Source organism: Heliconius melpomene, chromosome 11 (genome assembly GCF_056956725.1).
Source record: "Heliconius melpomene rosina isolate 202511_hmr_F chromosome 11, ASM5695672v1, whole genome shotgun sequence".
Lineage (NCBI taxonomy): Eukaryota > Metazoa > Arthropoda > Insecta > Lepidoptera > Nymphalidae > Heliconius > Heliconius melpomene.
In genome coordinates, this window is record NC_140399.1 from 8386138 (window position 1) to 8406095 (window position 19958).

The following is a 19958-nucleotide window of genomic DNA, read 5'->3' on the forward strand; positions in this document are numbered from 1 at the left end:
AGACGATATCTACATTGTTTTTATTTCTGTAGACTATTGGTACTGGTTTACTTCCTATAACGTCATGTAATTGGGTTTTCAATAGAAAATGTAGATGAGAAATGATATTAGTGATTCTACCAAAATAAATGTATCTTTTAAATAAAAAATAAAAATAACAATTTATAATTGTGAAAAGAGCCATTTTGATTAGCATTTAAATAATGATATATATTTAAATACTTTAACCTTTTTACTTATTTTTTATTACGAAAAACTCATATTTGATGAACATTTTTTATTTTCTTGTCAAAAGCGATAAAAAAAAATTTTTTACTAGACTCTCGAGATCTACTTACTACTTTCCATACTGACTCTTTTCCATAGCTAGAACCACATGGTACGTTTGTTATTTCTTACCTACATATGTAGCTACCAATTCTATAATAATACTTATTTTTACAATTATTATTATGAATTAACAAATAAAAAATATTAATAGATTAATCTGACGAATAAAAAAAACTACTTTAACTATGTAAATTAAAACGATCGTTATTTCTTATTCGATGACTAATATATTAGTGACGCCAATACTGTGTACGTGACGACATTTTATATAGGGTGTGGAGAAAAAGGAAAATTACGTTACATTTTTAACTTGCATTAGTCAATAGTCAATCTCAGAGTGTAAAAAACTAGTTTACGATAGCTATCCATATTGCAAGTTTACAAGTTATAAACGCTTATAACAAACTACTTTTTCCTTTGATTTCGCTCAAACAAAGATCGATATGGATTTTTTTCTCGCACATAGCAAGGCAGAGAGAGGGAATCTGGGATCCTAGTGTTAAAGTTTCTCATAGTTGTATATATTTTTGGGCTGTTTTTATGTTGGAAAAGTGTCTGTCTTATTTAAGGTATATTACAACCATTTTATGTATGTACGTTTGTGTATATATCATACATACAAAGTTACTAGCTTAGCAATTCTTGTTTTCCTTAAGCAATGTAATAATAGTTGTCCCACGGGAACCATCTGACGAGTTATAAAAAGTTGTCAGTATCCTTTTTTAATAATTGCTACTGATTATTGTAAAATAATAAATTAAATTGCTTAAAAGGAAGTCTTGTTTATTATAAATTATTTTAAGTAGGATTTCGAATAGAAACGTGGGTTCAATGTTTTTGGGTATTTTCAAATTATGAGTTTTGGAAATGCTAAGTTAAATTGCAAATATACTTTTATTATTTAATTATATAAAAATACATATACACAATTGTTAAGGGAAGACTCTACTTGTTCGAAAAAACCCTCGTTCTGAAAAGAGGTGGCGAAAGAAATTGAGTGCAGTTATTTTGGGCGTTTTATTTTACTTTGTAGTACTTGACTTGAATTGGTATCAGGTTAGTTATTTTTAAGGCAATGCCAATTTTGTATATATATATTTTTTAATTCGAATGACAGCGTTGAGTTCTGCGACGACATGTAGTACAAAATGGGAACGGGAACAGAGTGTTCTAACACTAAATTCCCAGGTTCCCTCTAACAACCCTGCTAAGTGCGGGATACAGCGTGAAGTTAAAACCCACATATGCTGTATTCTAAATCAGTAGTTATTAGATAACTGTTATCATTACCCCATCATCACATCTAAACAGCCTTTAAATCTTGTCAAACTACAAAATCGGTGAAACTTTCCGCGAAAGTTGACTTTTGAGTCGAGAATGTTATTAAAATGAAGGAACACGTTCGACCATTGCGTAACCAATAATATACCAATGTACCAATATTTGAGGCTGTCGTGGCGCAGGGGTACCAGGGTGTGACTGTAACGTGACGATTGTAGGTTCGATTCCCACTCGGAGCAATGAATTATTATTATATTATTATTATTGCATGTGGAGCCCACCTGTAAATGGTTGAGCAATTAGAAATGATTTACTTTATTTTTTTTTCTTTAATGGCATGTTATAATTGTATCAATTGTTGGTGGGCCTTACAAATAAATAAATAAATTAATTAATATTTTCATTTCTTCGCTCATGCACCAAGGCATAAAGCCTGACGTTGATTTCCCCCACTCAACATGCAATGCCTCGTAAGTGGGGAACGTAGTGTCTTAACACTATGTGCTGGATTTAATCCAATATTTTATGTTCAGTGATGTATAGCGGCAGATTTTACGAATAATCGATGTCCTTGTGCTATTAGTCTAGACGTGGTCATTTGATATGGCACTTTAAAGTGTGATATTGGAGCTCTTGAAATTTATATAGCTGTATCGAGTTCTTATGTTGCGTTAAGTAAATGTAAACAAAATATACTGTGTCTAAAGGTAGATTATTAGTTAGATTTAAGTCTTAAGACAGTAAATTATTATAACTTAACTAACTGAAAGATGCATCAATACAAATAATCTATGTATATAAAAGGAGATGTTAAATTAAATGTTAAATTCGGACTCTTAAAAATATTTCATTGAACACGTGTTTCGTGGTTTTTTAGAATTCACCCCTCAGGGTACTAATAAGGGGTTGGAAACTTGTATGGATTTTTTTTTAAATCGCTACCGATTTTTATAAAATTTGAAATTTAGACTCTTCATAATATTTCATTGAACACGTGTTTCATGGTTTATTAGATTCACCCCTAAGGGTGCAAATAAGCAGGCGAAGCTGTACGCGTCCGCTAGTTAAATATATTTAGAATACATTGTTTTACTCAAATTAAAAAAAAAAATGACTATTATTACTCGACGTTTACTAAACATTAGATACCTACTGTTATTGTATTTTCCTCAACACTTCAAAAGCTTACAGGAATTCTAAATTCCTTATAGTTTCAATAACATTACTTTTCCTGTTTTCTTTTCTCGCCGATGGCGATGTCCGACTTTGATTAAACTTTCTTGTAATGGAATGCCATCTCAATGCCATGATGGAGGTGACCGTATTAGATTGGAATAGAAAAACCAATACTAATTGTTCAGCTCTTCCTGGTTTCCTGTTACCCTGAGTCAAATTTAGAAGAAATTGAATTTTTCGATTTCTTCTTTAGGTACTGTTATTTTTTTCTACTATTACTAAGATAATAGTTTTATATATTTTTATTTGAAGGCCATTGGGATGGCATGTACTTGTATATACAATGTTGTGGGTTCGAACCCATTTGAGGGAAATGAATTATTTCTTCGCTTTGATAAGACTAACTTGGCGTTAACTACGAACGTATTATATAAAATTTGTTGTGTAAAGATTTAGATATATCTACCTACGTATATAATGCTAAAAAGAACTATATGCTCTCTAGTATTTCCAACATTTTATGGAGTAAGTTCACCATGTAGGTTCAATTTGGGAGTCTGCCAAACTGGAAGGTATACCTATGTCGATTAAACATGGCGGCTGGAGGGTTAAAAGAGCTACAAAATCGTTCGCGCTGCACTGCTGTGAGATTTTCCCTCGCTTTATCTAGATACAGTGATAAAAATAATGTTTATACAATAAGACTACTTGCCTATACAAGGTTAACAGTTATTAGTAATTAAAGTAATATAATAAATAATGCTCAAACTTCATATCTATTTTACCAGAATTAATTGAAATTATTATATTACAGAATATTATATAGGAAAAAAGGGAAAGTAGGGTATCGATGTATCTTAGCCACTAGGTTCCCTCTGTCTACCCTGCTATGTGCGGGATACAGCGTGAAGCTGATTTATTTTATTTATATAATAATAATATTATAATTACAGAATTTTCAAATCTCAAGTTACCCTAATAGGAAAATACGTATTATATTAATTTAAGGTTCACAATACTCACCTGTCAAAGGACCACAGATAAAAAAGATGGAACATCAAAAAAAATCTATTCAAATGTGTTTTACATAATGAAGCATACCTTAACCGTCTCTGTGAAACGTTTAGGTTATTTTCTGCGCTAATTAAACAGGGGAGTGATGTATGTGTTGACTAAAGCGTCTAAACTGCGGGCTCAGCTTGTTTGAACCCTCCGGCAGGTCCCCTAAATGGAACCTAATGAAGGTACCATCCATAACTGGGGTCTAGCCTTCCCCCCGGCAAGCAGCGTGGGGGCTGCATGAATATATAAGCACAGATGGTGTGATGAGAGTTAGAAGTCATAGTTTTGTGTGAGAAGCGAAAACAATTACAATTAGCCGGAGTGCTTTTTAGCATGGGAGCGACGAAACCCATTCAGACCTTTCTTTTAAGTTGGGAGGGGAAAATATTTACTCTTTTATAACCTAGTGCTATTAATATGTGATTTCTTTGTCTGTCTTTGCGCGAATAAAAAGCATTATATTGAATATTTTCATTTTTTCGCTCTGGTAGTGGGGCGCGCGACTTTGAGTTCTCCCACTCAACGCAATGCCTCTAGAAATCGGTGAAAAATGGGGTTATATGCTAAAAATATGTATTCTAACTTTACTTATTTTTCTTATAAAAAAGTGGTTTTTTTTAAATATTTTTTTACCATAATTCAATTAGATAAAACACGGTAAACCCGTTAAAACATGAACGCCCACATCGAGCCTGCAGTGAAATCCTTAGAATTCATTAGCCGTAATCCGGAACGCCATCGCTAGGGGCTAGACTCCCCCGCTCTCCCGCTGGGGAGCACGAACACATTAAGGCGGTGGAGATGAGAGTGAAGGGTCATACGTTTATGTGTGAAACGCTTAGAGACGCTGATTTGTATACGGCGGAAAGGCGACGTTATTCATTTTGTATTAGGCTTTCGCTTTGCCTAGATTTGTTTTTTTTTCTATTGTTATAATATGTTTATACTATATGGAATATATTATGACTTGCGTCTGATTGTCGCTTTCTACCCGATTGCGTGATTAAAGGAGGGTAATGTGATTATTAATCTAGGTAAGTGTGTAGTTATATTAATTCCTATGTGGCGTTGTAGAGACGAAACATTTCGATTACGTATACAATAAACGATTTCGATGATTCTTACATCAATATATTCGTCTTTGAAAGTTACTAAAGACATAGCAGTAATCACGCTCTACTACAGTGTGAACTAGACGCCATCTTGCCAAAATGAAAAAAAAAACACAAAGAATTATGTCAAAAGGCATAGTTATTCAGTACATGTAACTTTTAATTAAATTATAAACTATTGGATTTTTTTTATTGGTAGGAATATTTATTTATTGATAGTATAGATATTTATTTAGTCAAATTGCATAATTGAATTTCGCCGCCATAGTACCTGCAAGGAACGCCTCAACAATAAAAATAAAAGTTTTAATTTAAATAACATTTTAAACCTACACGTTCACTTTCATTGCTGACTTTGCCTTTTTAGTAAATGTATATATATATGTTTTTACATCTCTATAAAATCTAGAACGAAAGATGCATCTAAATGTGCATTGATTTGTTGACGCTCTACTGAATTTCAGAGTCGACTTTGTATACATTAGCATAAGCAAAATTTATGACTCGTACTACTTCTACAGAATGATTTTAATATTTTCTATAACATATACCTATTTTTTCATATTATTAAAAAAGTATAAAAACTTTTTATTTAAAGAAAAGTTTTTTTTAATGAAATCTGAAGAATACCCTTTATCCTATTCTTTTCGCTTCACGCTGAATCCCGCACATGGCAAGGGGAGAGATAACCTAGTAGGCACTTCATTCTCAATTTTCCGCCGAATTCGGGAGGCATTACGTTGTGAGGCGGTACTGAACGCCGCGCTTTGCTTCGACACTATAGCGAAGAAAATTAAAATATTTAATACTTCATTTCTTCTAGTGGGAATCGAACCTACAACTTTATGACCCTACGCCACCACTGGCTTCTAGTTAGTCCTCTGGTTTATCTTATTATTAAAATTGGAACATCATTAACTAAAATATCATTATATTTAATAATATTTAAAGTTTAACCGAGTATATAAAAATATAGCTATAAAATTAATCTGTTGTTCCGCTACATGTCTTAAGACTTAAACGTTCGTTTTTGTTGTAGTTAATTATTATAGCGCAGTAATTCACAGAGTTAGATATTATCACCTCTCGAGTGTAAATTATAATAATAAAACTAAACAGACAGACAGATAACGATGCCAAGGCCGTAACAACGAATTGATTATATATAAAGATAGCGATGTTATTAAAACTTCAAGCTTCCTTAAAAGATGATGTTTGGCCAAGTGGAGTTTGAGGTGACTGTTAATGCTTGTGATGCTTGAAGGTGTGTCTTCAAAGGTTAGAGGTCAATTTTGGGGATGACATTTGTAGGTATGGGGTCGTCCATTAATTATGTGATTTTTTTAAAATTGTTTTTCTGGTGACATGTGGTGAGGTTTAAGATTAAACCTTCATGTCAAAATCATAAATAACTGCTTATATTACTTCTATCTATTATAATTTTTATTATTCGTTACTCTTTAACTGAATTATGACATAAAAAAATTTAGCTTCACGCTGTATCACGCATGTAGCGGGGTAGGCAGGGGGGCCTAGTGTTAAGACACTGTGCTCTCCACTTTCCGCACAATTCTGGAGGCATTGCGTGTTTACAGTTACATGTTTGTGCCTCCGAGCCACGACTAGCCTCAAGCTATTTAGTTATCGATTATACTTAATAGAGTCATATAAAGCTAATAATTATATGTGAACTGAAATAATTAAATCCATAAAGAGAAACTGACATTTGCTTCGTGTGTAGGATGAAATAGGGTATAAATATAATAATATATATGCTTTTGATATAGTATTTTAATTTATATTTTAAAAGGTCGACAACCGTGCGTCATCAAAGTGTCTTCAAATGTACTTGTGAACGTCGCGGTGATGGTACATTTGCGTCGCCTCAGCATATCCTGAGGATCCTTTCGTTATATCTATAGAGGCTTTTGGCTTTTTAATTTTTTACATTCGGTTTTTAGTGTTATGAATTATGTTCAATAGTTTTTAGTTTTACTTGTTTTATGTGGATATTATAATTAAATGTATATTTTTGTGGATATTATAATTAAATGTATATTTTTTTGTATCGCGCTGTATTTCGCACTTGGCAGGGTAGGCAGAGGGAATCTAGTGTTAATACACTCCGATCCCTACTTTCCGCAGAGTTCTGGAGGCATTGGGTGTTACGTGGTGGATCTTTTCCTCTACACTAGCGAGAATATTAATAATATTTCATTTCCTCGAGTGGGAATCGAACCCATAGCCGATTTCTTTTACAATCACATGCTCATAGCCTGCGCCACTATTGGTGTCATAAGTTTATCATAAATCAATTTAATAATCATAATAGTTTGTTTATATTTTGAACACAGAAACGTCTCTCCATTATCTTTATGTAAACATATTAATGACTACTTAGTTAATAACATTTAATTTCATTGATAAAATATAAGAAATTATATAAACAAAGATATTATACTACTCTTACGCCACTTATTGGTAGAATATAGTAATTTACTTAATTTTCTAATAGAGGCTTTCAGATATGTCAATTTGAGTTCTAACTGACATTAAATGAAATAATACGTAGATGAAACAAAATATTTTTGTGAAATTAATATTCATTTATTTGTATAATATATTTCGTTTTTTACCATGAAATATTTTCTATCTCATCTTCGTTAAATCATTATTTGTATTAGTAAGCGGATTTGCAACTTCCACCTACACAGCAATCCTTCCCACGGAAAACTCGTTGCTGCGCCATAATAATTGTAGCAATTGATGAAATTGTGATTAAAATTATGGTAAAAATCCTAATTAAAGTGGGGAACGGAGTGTCATGACAGTATGTTGCCTCTGCCTACTATCAAATTACTGTATTCTTGAACCTACCTCTTCAGGACATGTGGTGTACATAAATGGGTTTATTTTATTTTATAAGTTCCTAGCACGTGTTTTGCAAGCTGACGTGAACGGTACTTGTGTATGGGCGGTGTACATACGAGTATACAAGGCTATTATTTGATTAACTCGTGGATTAAGATCTACTATAACTGCGACGTTGTACGATAGCGTCTATTTATATCTGAGTTAAGTCGACTTTTTTTTTTTTTTTTCAAAAATGTGAGTTAGAGACATGGAATTTTGGTTAGTTAGAGTTGGAATTAATTTAAAAAATATTTTAAATTCATATTCAATTAATATTAATACTTAATAAGATTTCCTGTAAACAAATCTCGATTTTAAAATTTTTTTTGCTTTCCGGTTCTACTGATTGAGCTAAAATTTAGCATCCATCTGTAATAGGGAACCTTGTGCTAAGTAACACCGTTCCCGACTGTCCGATTTTTCGATTTTTTACGTGTTGAGTAGCGAAACTCAACGCCGCACTTTTCCTTGATACCAGAGCGAAGAAACAAAAGTTGTAATAAATAATAATCAATTTCCCCGAGTTGGAATCGAATCCGCTTTCAGTTCGTTATTTTAAAGCTGGCTATTGGGATTTTAGTTTTTAAAATATCAATTTTATTTAATCCAGTATAACTTTACTCGGATACCTTCAGCCTACCTGAACTGAAATGTAAAACCAAATTTTATAATAAAATACATTATATATTATTGTAGTATATTTGTTTTTCGTGTTTGTTTGGTCATTGAAGTAAGGTGTGTAATATGAATAATGAATATTTTGTGATCCTCGATTAATAATATTCTTTTAAAAACGTATCTTTTTAACTTGAAATGTTATTATCAAGGCTAACAAGTAAGACTATATTTAAATATTGGAACGACTTCTTGATCTTATAAATTTCTAAAAATAAGTAAATCGTTCAGTTGTTACTCTAGTTTTGCTAAAACTATTGACGTAATGTCTTAATATTTTTTAAATAAGACATTGTTAAATAAGACATTACGTCAGTATTTTTCATAGCACCGGACGTACGAAACAGTATGCTAGCTCGGTCTGTTCACAATGAACTGTTACGCAGCCTTATTTATAGTTGTTATGGAGTATACGCTATTAAACGTATGATGGTGGTGTAAACAATGAACTTGGCTTCATGCCACCAGCGTGCTACCAGCAGACATGTCTTTTATATCGATGATCGACACAAGGTTAATTAAATATAATTTTTACGCATTGCTGTTTTAGCAAATGAAAGAATTTGCATCATGCTGTATTCAGCATGTAGCAGAAACAAACAAACAAACATTTTGCTTCCCAATTTTCGTGAAATTCTGGGGGTATTGAGTGTTCTGGGGGTAGTGGGAAATCTCAACGCCGCGCTTGACTTTGACAACAGGAGCGAAGAAATTAAATAAATATTTCATTTCTTCGAGTGAGAATCGAACTCAGAATCTGTCAAACGCTTGTGCCCCTGCGCCACGACTGGCCCCACATATTTATGAGAAATTCTATTCTTTTATATTCCAGACTTACGATATATTACCACTAAGATCCGTCCTATATCAAAATAAAATATTTAAAATCTCCATTAGTAATATTTTAAAATGCCTCAAATTCGCAGAAGGAACCTATTCGTTTCTTATAGTTAACTTAATAGTCATTAATTACTAGGGCCAAGTCGCTATAATTTTTTTTCACATAATATTAATCTATCGGTAAAACAATATATATGAAAGAACGGTTTAAGCGTAGGATGATCCATGATTATTTCCACGTGCGAAGGCGAGATGAGTAATGTAGGAACAGCTAAAGGTAAATAACGAACGTAACGTTTGTATTGAATTACCCATAACCGTGTTTAAATATAGTTAGTGTTGCCATTTTATGAGAACTTTGCGGTTTTAATGGGACTTTACAATTTAAGATAGAATTATGTTATGTTTTATTAATTATTTATTTATAGCTCGAGGCCCTTCGTGGCGCAGGGGTACAAGTGTGTGGCTGTAAACGAAATATTTTAATTTATATTTTTATTTCTTCACTCTGGTGTTGAGGCAAAGCTCTGCTGCCGCAAAAAGAACCTGCGGATAATGGAGAACGGAGTGTCTTAACACTAGGTTCCCTTTTCTTACCATACTGTGTGCGGGATACAGCGTGAAGTTGATTTTAATTTTGATTTAATTATAGCTTATACTTCCTAGGGTCATACCCATACGGAGGTTATGTTGGATAGTGGTTATCGTTGAATCAGCGTATAATTTATACCATTGTATTCAACGTTTGTAAGACGTGTTGGCCAAATTTGGCGCAAGTATTTTTCGAACAATAGTAAATGAAATAAATGTCCCTACAGAGAACTCTACTTCCATGCTAACAGTATATAACCTACTATTCCTACCGTACTTTCATCTTGAATCAATTACTTGACACTTCGATATTATCTATATTTTTATTGATGTAAAATATATATGTATATAGGAAATATTGCATTTTTTACATTATAATTAATTAAATGAAGTAAGTTATAAAAAACCAGAGGCCGGGTCATGGCGCAGGGGCACAAAGTGTTCCTGTATAGGTAACTGGTTTGTGGGTTCGATCCCCTCTCGAGGATGTGAAGTATTTATTTAAAAGTCTATTTGACAAAACGCGGCGTTGTGTTCCGCCACTTATCACGGAATGCCTCCAGAATTCGGCGGAAATTGGGGAACGGAGTGTCTCTGCCTACCCCGCCCTCTGCGGGGTACTGGGTAAAAATGAAACACATTTAAACAAAACAAATTCGGTGCACTCGTTTATTTAAAACAGTAAATGTATTTTGCATGTTGAAACATTCATGTGATGACTATGCTAACGTTTTGACGGCAACGTAGAGCGAGCTAGACCGCATTTAGCATTGCAAATAGAGCGCTCAGTACGGTTAACCTACCCAAATTAATTGCATTAATTACAATTAACTACGTAAATCCGGTGGAAATTTAGATGATTCCTGAATACAGTATATTTTTATGCTCAAAAATAATAATAAAAAAGGAAAAATTGAAACTGATGGCACAGGAACACAAGCGTATGACTGTAAACTCGACAGATTGTGGGTTCGATTCCCATTTGAAGAAATGAAATATTTAATATTATCATTTCTTCGCTGTGGTGTCGAGACAAAGGGCGGCGTTGAGTTTCACCACTCAACACGCAATGCCCCCAGAGTTCGGTGGAAAGAGGGGAAGCTATATGCGAGACACAGCGTGAAGCTGGAAAAAATATATAAGAAATGTATATATACATTTCAACCTATTGTGCAAATAATCGACAATATACGCCATTAGGTATATAATATTCAGTTGTAAGAAGGAATTTTAATTTAATAAATTTCGAAACTCCTAAGTATTCATTCAAAGCTTAGTCCGTTCTCATCATTGTATAACAACTAAGAATCACATTATTGTTTGAATAAATATAACGATATTGTTCGTGTAAACCTTCCAGCTCGGTAACAATTGCAAAATCCATTAATAGAATTTTGTTATCATATAATATATCATTATTTTTTTCCTTCCACAAAAGAAAGCATTAAAGAGATAAAATCTTTTAGACTTTTATTATGGTAGTAGCTACTAATTACAATTAAGTTTAATTACGCTTTATGAGTAGTATATTCGGTGTAGTAACGATGGTGGGTGGAAATTAGCTGGAGACAGCTGAGGATAGAGAATCGTGGTGTTCCTTAGGGAATGTTTTTACCCGAACGATTGCCATACAATTTTAATAAACAAGAATTTTCAATCTTAATGAAATACAAAAAATATTACAATAATTAATACCTAATGTTTCATAAATACAATTATTAATGAATATGAATGTATCACTGTAATCTGTACATACAGATACATTGATAATAATAAAAATAAAACATTAAGCTTTATTATTATTAATATTATATTCCTTATATTATTTTAAATTGCTAACACAAGTGCACCTGTAGTTTATTTTTAAAAGTGGCACGACCCGCTGGTCGAACTTCTATATGTATCCTTGTAAGGAGCCGTGCTGGTTTTGTTTTTGAATCGGGGTATTATGTGAATAGATTGGTAATAAGAGGCCAGTCGTGGCGCGTATCGGCGAAGCGTGATCTTGATTTATGCTACTCAACACGTAATGCCTCCAAAATTCTACGGAAAATAGGAAACGAAAGTGTCTTAAAGGGAACGAAATGTCTTAACACTAGGTTTTCGGGTTCAATCTACCTGCTATGTGAGAGATTCAGTGTGAAGTTTAAAAACAAAAGTTGTTAATTACTTCTTTGAACCTCATTCCGTAATTTCCTTAGTTGAATTGAGAGGTCTATGTCAAAAAGGCAATTATTTGATACTCTAAAAACACCGACCGATGTAAGTTCGAGCGTTAAAAGAGGAAGTGCTTGCAAATATCGCAAAGGGCAGTGCCCCTATGTTCATTAAGTGTCGTTACGTCTTGTTGCACTGATGCCCACTGATTTAGACGTCAATTGTTGGTACACACTGTAACAGAACTGTCTGTATTTGCAGTAATATCTCATTAATTCAAACTTTAAATGCTTATAGCAAAATTATTCAACATAAAAATATATATAATATAAATGTGACGATATTATAAAAGCTTTATAAATGAGCTTACAAAGACCAAAACAGACAAAATTCAAAATGTGGAAGTCATTGATGAACAAGAAAAGAAAATATAATGAAGTGCTACAATGTGATCCCGAATCGTATGCCGCTCTGGCGGCGATGCAGGGAGGTTGTGCTGCGACACTACCGCCATCTCTCGACGCTTTGCGTGCTTGTAAGTACTTTTTGCTACTCGCGTATAGATGGCAGCAGTATCTTTTTATTTGTAAATATATTTTTTTGTTAATTTATTTTATATAATTAATAATGAACTATGTATTATAATCTTAAACTTTTATATCCTTAAGTATTGTAATTAAGTATATTTTGGTTTAATTTTAGATGTGTCATTTTTTATTCATACTGCATAAGGAAAATGGAATGGAAATGGAAATTTAAAGAGAATAAACTTTTATATTTAACATTTTAATATTTATTCTTGACAAGAGTAGAAATTGCAATTTTTATGAGATCGTTCATTATCGATTAGAAAAGCAGAATACACAATGTTTATCATGTAGTATACAATATAATGGGTATTGTTGATTTGTTTTCCGTATAATGATTCACAGGTTTTATTTAGCTGTCACCTAATTGTATATCATTAGTTGCCTTTATTGTCAATACAACAAAAGACTGAGCTACAGGAAAATGGTTTATTTTTTACATATTCTATAAGCTTCAGCTTTAGGCTGTTCCGCATATAGCAGTAGGCAGAAGGAACCTAGTGTTAAAATACTCCGTTCCCAATTTTCCTCCAATTTTTTTGAATGGCGCAACTCATCGCATTTTGCCTTGACATCACAGTTAAGTAATGACAATATTAATAAATAATAACTCATTCCCCTTAGAAGGAATAGAGTCCAGCACCGTCGCGTTTACATTCACATGCTTGCCTGCGCCATGGCGACGTCTATAATACTTTTATGTAAAATGTTAAAAGAAAATAAATTATACCTTATACCTGCCATTATTGGGTTGATAACATCTTAAAAGTTTTAATTAATGTTTTTAGTTGTAACTTGTAGCCAAAGTACGAGTAAGTGGGACGCGCGTACATGGTAATTTAAAAGTGAAAACCCCTTTCTTTTCATTTAGTATGCATTGGCTGTGTACAAATATATGGTTTCTTGGTAACCACTTGCCATTTTACATATTATTATAGCCATTGTTGTTTTATTTATATTTTAAAGTTAAAATTTTATTAGTTCCTCTAAATCAAGATTATTTAAAAAATACGCTACTCTTATATTTATTATTTTATATAACTATAATTACTGTGAGCTTAAAATATTATTTAGTTAAGTTTCTCGTTAAATTATGAAATTGACTAACTTTTTTTAGTTTCCCGCTATATTCTGCACAAAGTAGAGTAGGCAGAAAGAATTTAGTGTTAAGGCACTCCTTACCCCATTTAAATTGAATACTTCTAAATTCTAATACAATACTTATGTTACAATAGAACGTATTCCTTGTATCACCGTCAGTACCAAGGTGTATGCAGTTACTAAATAAGCCTTGAAAACTTATACGAACACAATTGTCATTGTCCTCAGCAAAAAGCGTGAAAGGACACCGTTTGGCAACCCCGCGTGTTATGTTGCGTTTTTCCAAATAAGTTTTCACGTCTGATAGTCGTATAATAGAAAAAGAATCTTTTTCACGCGGTTTCCTGTGGGAACCTAGTGTTAAGACTCTCCACTCTTATTAGTACACTTCCGCTGCACCCCCCACTTTGCGCTGAATTCTGGGGGCATTGCGTGTTGAGTGGCGGACGTCAACGTTTTCTTCGAAAAATATTGTGACGTTAGTATTTCGGATGAAGCGAAGCTATTATGATTAAACAAAGATTTAAATAAAGTTCTTTCGAGTTATCTATTTTATATTGTTTTTTACTACATTAAATCCAAAAATAAATATAAAAAAAAATCAAGTTACATAACTTAAGGTTATTGTACTTAACTATGAATAATTTGAAAATAGAAGTAGTTTATATTGAGACAAACGCAATGTCACCCGGTTTCGGCGGAATGTAGTTAGCGGAGTGTCATAGCACTACGCTCCCTCTACTTACCCTGCTACATGCAGGATACACCGCGAATGTCTCTGCCTACCTAGCTACTTGCGGGATATTGCGTGAAGTTAAAAAAAAAGCAATAAAAGCAATAAGTACATAGAGTACAGTTCATTCCAATCTCATCTATAGGCGTAGTACCTTCATTGTGGTAGTACACAAAGCCTCCCACGGCATGGTTTCCATGGTTTACGTAAATCCGTTAATTACGCGTTTACACAACCTGGGTGGTTGTCTCGCCATACAATTGTAAACATTATGAAAAATATAAATAATTGTGATTTTAATGCATTGTTAGCGCATTATGTACTGGTTGAGGCCAGTGTGACTGTAAACGCGACTGTTTGTGGGTTCGATTCCCGCTCGAGGAAATTAAGTATTGATTTAAATTTATATTTTCCTTTTTTCGCTCTTGTTTCGAGGTAAAATCACTTAACACGTAATGCCTCCAGAATTCGGCGGGAAGTGGGAAACGGAGTGTGTTAACACTAGTTCTCTCTGCCTAACCTACGTAGGTATAGGGATAGAAGAAGCTGATTATGTATTATTTACTGATCTAGAATTAAAATTTCCTTCGGAATGCTTATCTATGGATTTATCTTATGTAATCGTTGTAGTTAATTCACACAGGCATTGTCAAATTAGTTTTAATTTGCTAAAAACATTGTTAGTACATTATTGTGTTATTGTTAGTAACTGTTATTAATTTTTTTTATTAACAATATGACGTATTTTAATTTCTTATCCCTTTTATTATTATTTTTTGCACTTAAAACATAGTTTTAATCTTCTTTAACGAATATCTATTCATCAATGTACGCAAATAAACTTTACATTTAAAAATGAATAAAATAAAACTATTTAAACAAAATAATAAAAGACTTATTAAAAATTAAGTTCCTCATTAAATGATCTAAAAATATAAATATCAACGACATTGACAAGTCCAAAATCCTGCCCTCGATATCAATTGATCCAATTCATTGCATCCGTTTCTAAGAACCTTTGTTACATTAGGCCTTGAAGTTTTAAATGCTATTAATAATTGAAGTCCGTGACTCTGAAAATTAAGAATTTAAGATAAAATTAGATTTTAGTATAATTTTGTGCCTTATGAATAAAATATTGAGGCCAGTTGTGGCGCAGCGGCTCAAGTGTGTGACAGTAAAAGCGGCGGCGTTAAGTTCCGCCACTCAACACGCAATGTCTCAAAAATCGGTGGAAATTGGGGACCAGAGTGTCTTTACACTATGTTCCCTGCCACTACCTGTCGAAATTATCCTATTTCCCAAACACTCTCTCACCAAAATTAACATCTTTTACATAGTCATAGAGGCAAAAACGTGTCTAGAATAAATAGCTCCGTACTTGACCTGGACTTGACCTGTCCGAGTCACCAGATAACCATTTAATAAGAAAATGTATGTATGTTCTCATTCATTTTTGTTACACTTTATATGATAAATGTTATAGATCGCGAACAGTATCTATAAACAAGTATATACGGATATTGACGTCGAAGAGAGAACGTGTGCGTATAAAAAACTAGTTACCCGCGTTCGGAAGGCGATCATTACAAAATTCTTTGATGTTTTTGTCGAAACTCTCAGAAGTAATTTTAAAAGCTGGAAGTGCTCGACCGTTTTTCTGTCATCGTTCATGAGAATATTAAGTATTGGAGAAGAATATACTTAATTCGCGATTAACATCGAATCACGTTGTCTTGTCGCCATTAGCGTATCTACAGATATTTTCTAGGAGGGGAGCTGGAATCTAGTTTTGTTCGTGTAAATGTCGTTATTTTAAATTTTTCTGGCCAAACTTTGTAGTAAGTAAAATTTCTGGGATGGGCACCAGACTATTCTGGGGTGGACACGGACCTCCCGGCTCCCCCCCTACGCCCAGCTTCGTCGCCATCTTTATTCAACCTACACGTTGTCTCGCTGTAGGTAGAGGTAGACCTTCATTGTGATGAAAACAATGATTCAGCGGAGTGCTCGTTAGTGTATGACTCACTGGCTCTGAGGCCGGATTACTTCTGCCACTGTGGTGGGACGTGCTGTCGTTGTCTTTCATCTTAAAAAAAAAAATAGCTTTTTATACAACTCTTAACAGACTGTTTGTTTATGTTTATGCAAAGTAAAAAAACGACAAGTATTTTTTTCCCAGCTTTATTATATTCTGTATGTAATAGGGTAGGCGGAGGGAACCTAGTGTTAAGACACTCCGCTCACAACTTTTAGTTCAGTGAATTCAACGCAGCGCTTTGCCTCGACACAGAGTGAAGAAATAAAAATATTAAATATTTCATTTCCTCAACTGGGAATGGAAGCCCCAACCTGCCACGTTTATATTCAGTCATATGTGTGTGCTCCTGCGCCACGAATGGTCTCTAAAACATATTTATGTACACATTTATATCATAGGTGTTTGAATGTTAAAATGGCAAACAATAATGGTAGGTAAAATTAAAGATAATGCTTATCATATTGTCAATTTGAATATTGTAAACAGGTGAAACTTGCATTTATTAAGTAACTCATTAAATTTTTCTTGTTACAGGTAAGTGTGCTATCGTCAATTTTGTCAATATATAAATTACAGAGCAGGTGAGTTTTAAATATTTAAAATGAAATTTATATTAAACTAGCGGACGCGCGCAGCTTCGCTAGCTTATTTAGGGGTGAATTCTAATAAACCATGAAACATGTTTTCAATGAAATATTTTTAAGAGTCTAAATTTCAAATTTTATAAAAATCAGTGGCGATTTAAGATTTTTTCCATACAAACTTTCAACCCCTTATTTGCACCCTTAGGGGAAGAATTCTAGAAAACCATGAAACATGTGTTCAATTAAATACTTTTAAGAGTCTGAATTTCGAATTTTATAAAAATTGGTGCCGTTTTTAAAAAAATTCTATACAAAGTTTCAACCCCTTATTTGCACCCTTAGGGGGAGAATTCTAGAAAACGATGAAACACGTGTTCAATTAAATACTTTTAAAAATCTAAATTTCAAATTTTATAAAAATCGGTGCCGATTTAAATTTTTTTCCATACAAACTTTGAACCCCTATTTCACCCCTTTAGGGTTAAAATTTTTCAAAATCCCTTCTTAGTGGATGTCCAGATTACGAAAGAAAACATCTGTCCAAATTCCATGTTTCTACGCACAGCGGTTACGGCTGTCCGTGCGTCTTACCTCAGTCAGTGAGGACAAGTCCTTTTATATATATAGATTAAAAATTATATTAAAAATTGTTTAATATTTTTTATTATTCAAAATGTATCTACACATTAAGAAATTTGGATTTAACTTAAAATAAAATAAATAAATCAGCATCACGCTATATCCCGCACACAGCAGAATAGGCAGAGGGAAAGTAGTGTCTAGAGTCACTCCGTTCTCCACTTTCCTCCGTATTTTACTTATTAAGGTAATTATAAATCTAAACAACTTTTAATTGTAGTAAAACATTGCAATATACCTATAGCCTATACTCGTAGGTGACCGTCGCAGTGGTCACCGGATGTTGGCATTAATCTGGATGCTGCAGTCAGCGTTACGGAGTACAAACTGCGGTGCATCCGCTTAGCGCAGGGTTACGTAATACCAGGGCATTTTTAACGATTTTTCTATGTAAAAGTCTATTTATATTTTTGTATGGTATTTGGGGCTTACTTATATCTATTTTAGCTTTAATAGCTTGGAAATGTATAATTTGGTTATATTATAGTAATAGTTTATATTTTACGCAAGCAAAATACATCGTTGCTTTCATAGATGTTAATTAACAAAAAATATGCTGATAATTATTAAGTTTGAGGCCAGTCGTGGCGCAGGTTCATAAAGTGTGACTGTAAACGCGAGAAGTTGTGGATTCGATTCCCACTCGAGAAATGAAATATTTAATATTTTAATTTCTCCGCTCTGGTGTCGAGACAAAACGCTGCGTTGATTTCCGCCACTCAACACGCAACGCCTTCAGAATTCGGCTGAAAATGGGGAACGGAGTGTCTCAGCACTAGGTTAACACTGCCTACTCTGTTAAATTTAAAATAAAATAACAGGAGTGATTGTGTGTGATCGACAACCCTGCTAAAGTCCATCCTGACGGTGTGAACATGTTTGTTTACGAAGCTATTTTGAATTCGACGGTTTTAGTAATTTTAAACCTTTTTTCATATCACAGTTTAGTGTTGTAAATGTAAAGTCAATCAATTGTTACTATAGTCAATTAATTTTGAATTTTAATATATCTAGTAATTATTTGTAACATATATAACATTTAATTAAGGATTTTTTAATTGTGTCATAAAACATTAAAAAAATATATTTAAAATACATTTGTAAAGTAAAAACTTGGACATGTCGAGGCTTGTTCCAAGTTACAGAATTTATGAGTACTTATGTTATGCAACTGCAGTTGGATAGCAATTACGTAATTGCAACGAATGATAAAGAAACCACAATAACTATAGAAACTTTTTACATATATCATATATCATTTGAATTCTTTTATACTTTTTATTACATGGAAAATACAATAAATATTAAATAGATTTTTCGTTTAAATTTTTAAACGCAAGATTATTCAAGAACAAGAAATGTCATTGCCATTTATGTAAGAGAGTTTGTTTTTGTTATGACAGAGAAAGTTGTACCAATCATTTCCTTCTTTGATTTCCGGTCGTATTTAAGTATTGCGTTAGATGCTTTGTGTTATTGCAGGGTATAGTGCCTTTATTTGTAAAATCAACTAAAACACGAGGCCAGTCGTGGGTTCGATTCCCATTCGAGGAAATGAAAAATTAAATTTCCATTTCTTGGCTCTGTCGTGTCGAGGCAAAGCGCGGCGTTAAGTTCTCCCACTCAACATGCAATGCCTCCAGAATTAATTCCCTTTAACCAGCGGGATACAGTCCGTGTACTCAGCCCAGCTAAAAAAAACAAGATTTTATTTCAGAAAAATAAGTAATTTTGTTAAACTTTAACAATGACAACCTTTACCTTGTAAAATAAACAGGAGTCTCGTAGTATTATGAAATATAATATTTGCCCTACCGTCTTGAATTGTATACAATTCAAAACTAGTTCCGCTTATCTTTGTTGCACTTATGTTTATTATATTTACGTTATAGGTGTACCTACTATTACCTACTTTACCTATATGTTTATTTTATCTTAGCCCACGTGCATCGTTAGTTGTTACTCATACTTGACGTAATCGTCATTTAATTTTGCTATAAATATAACGATTTTAACTCATTTTACTATCTCTTGGAAAAAATTCTTCAGCTTCACGATGTATCCCGCACACATCAGGGCAAAGGGAATCTAGTGTTAAGACACTCCATGCTCCACTTTCCACCGATTTTTTTCAGG

The 19958-nt window shown here is 33.2% G+C and overlaps 1 protein-coding gene across 6 annotated transcripts in view; it reads left to right on the top strand.

Annotated features, from left to right (window-relative positions):
* The window catches only part of raskol (Ras GTPase-activating protein raskol), a 136662-nt gene that overhangs the window by 60638 nt on the left and 56066 nt on the right, over nucleotides 1-19958 (top strand). The window contains exon 1 of one of the 6 annotated variants that reach the window (XM_085192567.1): nucleotides 12446-12672. The exons of the other annotated variants lie outside the window; for them this stretch is intronic. Within the exon in view, the coding sequence (XP_085048693.1) occupies nucleotides 12498-12672 (175 nt within the window). The 5' untranslated portion in view covers nucleotides 12446-12497. Of the gene's footprint in view, nucleotides 1-12445; nucleotides 12673-19958 lie in introns of those variants that run through there. 6 annotated transcript variants of the gene reach the window in all.